The sequence below is a fragment of the Penaeus monodon genome, chromosome 11 (assembly GCF_015228065.2).
Source record: "Penaeus monodon isolate SGIC_2016 chromosome 11, NSTDA_Pmon_1, whole genome shotgun sequence".
NCBI lineage: Eukaryota > Metazoa > Arthropoda > Malacostraca > Decapoda > Penaeidae > Penaeus > Penaeus monodon.
Genome location: NC_051396.1, coordinates 10,105,745 through 10,110,920, shown reverse-complemented (window position 1 = coordinate 10,110,920; position 5,176 = coordinate 10,105,745). Strand labels below are relative to the sequence as shown.

The 5,176-nt window shown below is 32.3% G+C and overlaps 1 protein-coding gene across 1 annotated transcript in view; it reads left to right on the top strand.

The window, feature by feature from the left end:
• The window catches only part of LOC119578446 (growth/differentiation factor 8-like), a 7,193-nt gene extending 2,060 nt beyond the window's left edge, over nucleotides 1–5,133 (top strand). Inside the window, exons 3-5 of the mRNA XM_037926028.1 lie at nucleotides 940–1,158; nucleotides 3,090–3,272; nucleotides 4,578–5,133. Of these exons, the coding sequence (XP_037781956.1) occupies nucleotides 940–1,158; nucleotides 3,090–3,272; nucleotides 4,578–4,967 (792 nt within the window). The 3' untranslated portion in view covers nucleotides 4,968–5,133. The remainder of the gene's footprint in view (nucleotides 1–939; nucleotides 1,159–3,089; nucleotides 3,273–4,577) is intronic.
• The last annotated feature ends 43 nt before the right edge of the window (nucleotides 5,134–5,176 follow it).

The following is a 5,176-nucleotide window of genomic DNA, read 5'->3' as shown; positions in this document are numbered from 1 at the left end:
CATTTATTATATATTATATATATTATTATATATAAAATATATATACCGTGCATTATATAATATATATAATATATATATATATATATATATATATATAAAACCATGTGTGTGTGGGCGTGTGTGTGTGTGTTATATAAATAGATATATCATATATATATATATATAGATAATAGATAGATAGTAGATAGATGATAGATGATATGATATGTTATGATTATTTTGTGTGTGTGTGTGTGTATATATTATTTATCTATTTATTTATTGTATTACATTATATATACATATAAACATATCTGTACATATATGTACATTAATATATATATATATATATATATATATATTTTATATATATATATATATATTGTTTGTGGCCTAAAATGTTTTATATACATGTATATGCATACATACGGACGGACACACGGACACACACACACACACACACAAACACACACACACACACACACACACACACACAAGCACACGCACACGCACACTCGTGCACACACATACATATATGAGAAACACACACACACTCGCATATACGAACGCGGGCGCGTGCGAACACACATATACATGTGTGTGAATGTGTGCATGTGCGTGTGTATATATATATACCAAACATAAATATATGTATACATATATATTATATATATAATGTTATATATATCATAGATATATATGTATGTTACATGATATATAGATGTGTGTGTATACATATGTCATATCTATGTCATTTATATATACGTATATATTATATATAAATATATGTACACACACACACACAAATATATATATATATATATATATATATATATATATATATATATATATATATATATATATATATTACACGTGCGTGTTCTTGAAATCTTGTAAGAGTATCTTACTCTACTTCATTTTAAAGTTGTGCCATCACGCACTCTTACACTGTCATAATAGGTTACCTCGCCCACAGCGCCTCCGCCCGAGATCCGCATTCCCGATGGCGTGGAAGTGTTGTACTTCAAGCTGAACCAGGAGCAGCTCAACACGAGAGTCAAGCGAGCCATCCTGCACGTGTGGCTAAAACCCATCACGTCGGAGTTAGATCGCATCGTGCCAATTTCAGTGTTCAAGGTGACAAGGCCTGAAGACCCAGAGGATTACATCATTCTCCATGTAAGTTCAACGTTTTATATTGTGTGGTTGAAAAGCACTATAGTACATTTCTCCTAAATGTACAGTAACACTGCTTATTTATAAGAGGTATGGAGGACTTACACATGATACTTTACAGGTTATAATCATCAGTGACTCTTCCACTACCTGTGCAAAGCAATGTACGTAATCCTTCTCAGAAGTGGAACTTTTATAATATTTCTGCATTCATTTTGATAACATTGATATCACACACGCACACAAAATGTGTGTGTGTGTGTGTGTGTGTGGTGATATATACAAATATCTACATATATGTATATACATATAAATTATATATATATATATATATATATATATATATATATATATATATATATATATGTATATATATATATAATATATACATTCTATTTATGTATAACTGAACGCATATATACATATATACATACAGATATGCATATATAATATAAACATACATAGATGTAATATATATATATATGCATGCATATATATATATAGATAGATAGATAGATAGATAGATAGATACATACATATATATATATATATATAACATATATATATATATATATATATATATATATATATATATAATAAATATAATAATATATATATATATATATATATAAACATATATGTGAATATATACATATATAAACACATACGATATATATAAATGCATATATATACGTAAAATATATTCATACAATTTCAAAATTCAATTTTTTCTTCATTAATTTGACATGTTTAGTAATTATTGTGATTTTAATGGCTTATTCTAAAAATATTTACCATCACCAATATCACCAAATATAGCACCAAATCATTTGATTGTCAATATGCAATGGAATTTATGTTCAAAGAATGAATGACCTCACAATCCGTTTTGTTACAACATATCTTTTGAGTAATAATATGGTATATCCAGCATATTGTGCACAGTGAAGTAAGATAGTAGGGCACCTTTCAGTAAACTTATGTAATACATACATATAACAGAAATATTTATGAAATTAGTCAGATGCATGAAAAAGTTGTGATTTTTTCATGCAAACAAGTTATCCTGTAGACCATTTCAGATAATTATAGTGTATAGCTTCATTACCACTGGTTAAACATTAACAAAATGGCAATAAGAAATAGTGGTATCTGTGGTTTATCTCCTGCTTTTGATAATGACAGGTAATAAGCTTTCGTGACGAACTTGTGCCACTGGCTAGAAGGCTGAATGGACCTGTACCCAGGCAGGTCGTATATCATATACCTTGAAATGACCCTCTACAGGGGCTATTATCATATCCCAACGATCTTGTACTCCACAACCCCTATATATCATTCTAGTATCACAAAAAAATATATATATCGCTTAATGATACCCCTCAGAAGGAAATTAACCCCCTTTTAATTACCATTACTCAAGTTACTGTAAATAATCTTGTGTGATGAAAGGCTGCACAATATTCATATTAGCCAATCATGTACTGAAATAACATACAAAACTCAGGGTACGAACGTATACAAACAAGATCTAGAGAAAGAAATTAACATGTCTGTTCGTAGACGTACTCCCTTAATTTGGGATCAGTGGTACACGCACACACAACCTGATTCAAAAGTGGGGGAAAAAAACAGAGGTAAAATAGAACAAACAGAACAAAAAAGTGGCATTACAGAAAATCAATGTCACTTCAACAAAGACGACGGCATTAAAATCAGACTCGCAGAATCATTGACACTGGTTCTAAAAATCAGTTACAAAAGTATCAGCTGACATCAAAGTCTGAACTACATAAATCTTGAAAAACACCAGCAGACCTGTTGGATAAACAATGGCTTTAAGGTTTTTTATTTTAAATTAGAATTACGACAGTAATATCAAAACTTCATCCCATGTGCTAATTTTCAGATCCTCATTATTACCCTTTCCGCAGGAGGTGACGACGGTCTCCGAATCCGTTGATGCCCGGGATGGGAACTGGGTGAAGATTGGCGTTTATAAACTACTACAAGAATGGCTGAACAATCCCTCAGACAACCTCGGGCTGGTAGTCACTGCAAACGACTCCGAAGGCCGACGGGTAGCAGTCACGAATCCCGTGGAGAATCCCTCTAATGTGAGTAGAATGGTGGCAGTAAAAAAAATCTTGAGAGGCGATTGGGGAAAATCAGAAGAAATTTCAGGTTAGCAGGTTATCATACTGTTTCCTAGTATGAGCCACTGCCGCACAAAATCAACAACTACGGACGATAATACTTGTATATTACTTCCACATACCAGATACGCGTTCTCTTACATCTGTAATTAATAGTTTTATATCCTTTACAGTATTAACGGAATGACCAACGTAGTAGTTAGACACAACGCCTATATATATAAGCTCCAGCCTCTATCCTCTGGTGCAGATCATGGTTTGAGAACATACAAACAGCTCCATTGCGTTCTTGTCTTAGCCAGAAGGGTTTAAAACCGTTGTCTTTAATTACAGCCTGGACAAACACCACGATGAATTTCCATCCTAGAGGGCTGTCATTATATTACATCGTACTTATCCCTTTAAATCCCTTTCTTCGAATATAGTTGGATTGCTCTGCTTAATTTCATTCCTGTCCATTTCATTGTTAGAGTACTAAAAAAATTACTGTCTAAATTTGAAAGAGATTTAGCATTAACTCTTGGTCGTAAAGGATGACTATAAATGGAACAGCATATAACTGTAAAAAATTGAGGTACCGCCCCTGGGGTTAGAGTTCTACTTCTGAAAACATCTTCAAATAAATGAATTTAGAAAATCTGAAATCATGAGCAGAGACTTAAAAGTCTGTTAAAAAATAAATAAGACGTCATCAAAGGGTACATATATGAAGAATACTTTCACTCAAGAGCCTTCGAATTGACTGCATTATTCCGGCACTAATAGTAATAACAAGTTAAGGTAGCAATTGACATGAGAGTAGTGTAAAACAGCAGTGAAAATAACATTATATATCAAAGATAATAATTCTATGTAACAATGACCATTGTCAGCATAGCAATATTTGCAAGTCTGCGAGATACTAAATAAGGATACAGTTTCATTTTCAAATTAAAACATTGAGTCTTGGAATAATAAATGAGTCTTATCATTTTTAAGAATATAATTATCCCTTAAAATAAGGGTATAAAATGCTCTCGCTCTCTTAATATATATATATATATATATACATTTATGTAAATATATGTTTTGTGTATATAATATATGTATTATATATCATATATTATATACATATATAATTTCATACATGTACATATAAATATGAAATTACGTATATATGCGCGCGCGCGCGCACACACACACACACATATATATATACATATATATATATATATATATATTATTTGCTTTTATTGTTTAAACTATCACGCATAACATTTTTCGCAGGCGCCGTTGCTGGAGATCCACACGGAAGAGAGCAGAAGGAACCGCAACAGAAGGAACTCCAGCCGAAACCAATGCACTACCAGCCAGATCGAGTCCCGCTGCTGTCGGTATCCACTCCTCGTCAATTTTGTTGAATTAGGTTGGGATTTCATTGTTGCCCCTAAGGTATATGAAGCTAACTTTTGCAATGGCGAGTGCCCTTATCTATACGCCCACAAATATGCCCACAGTGCGTTGATTCAGAAGATGAATAGCACCAATGCCAAGCACGGACCGTGTTGTGGTGCGCGCAAACTCTCTCCGATGAAAATGCTGTATTACGATCATGATCATAAAATCAAATTTGATACCATCCAAGACATGGTTGTAGATCGTTGCGGATGTTCTTAATCTATTATTCATGCTGTGTCCTGCAGTTCGCTTTAATATGTTTGTTTTTTTCAAAACTGCCAGCAAAAAATATAAAAAAATAAAAACAAAAAAAAGGTCGACAGGGAGAGAAATAAGTGTTATTCAAGCATACAGTAATATTATTATTAAATGGCACCCTAATCAATGTACTCTGTAATCTTGATAATTTCAACACAAAATCATCGATG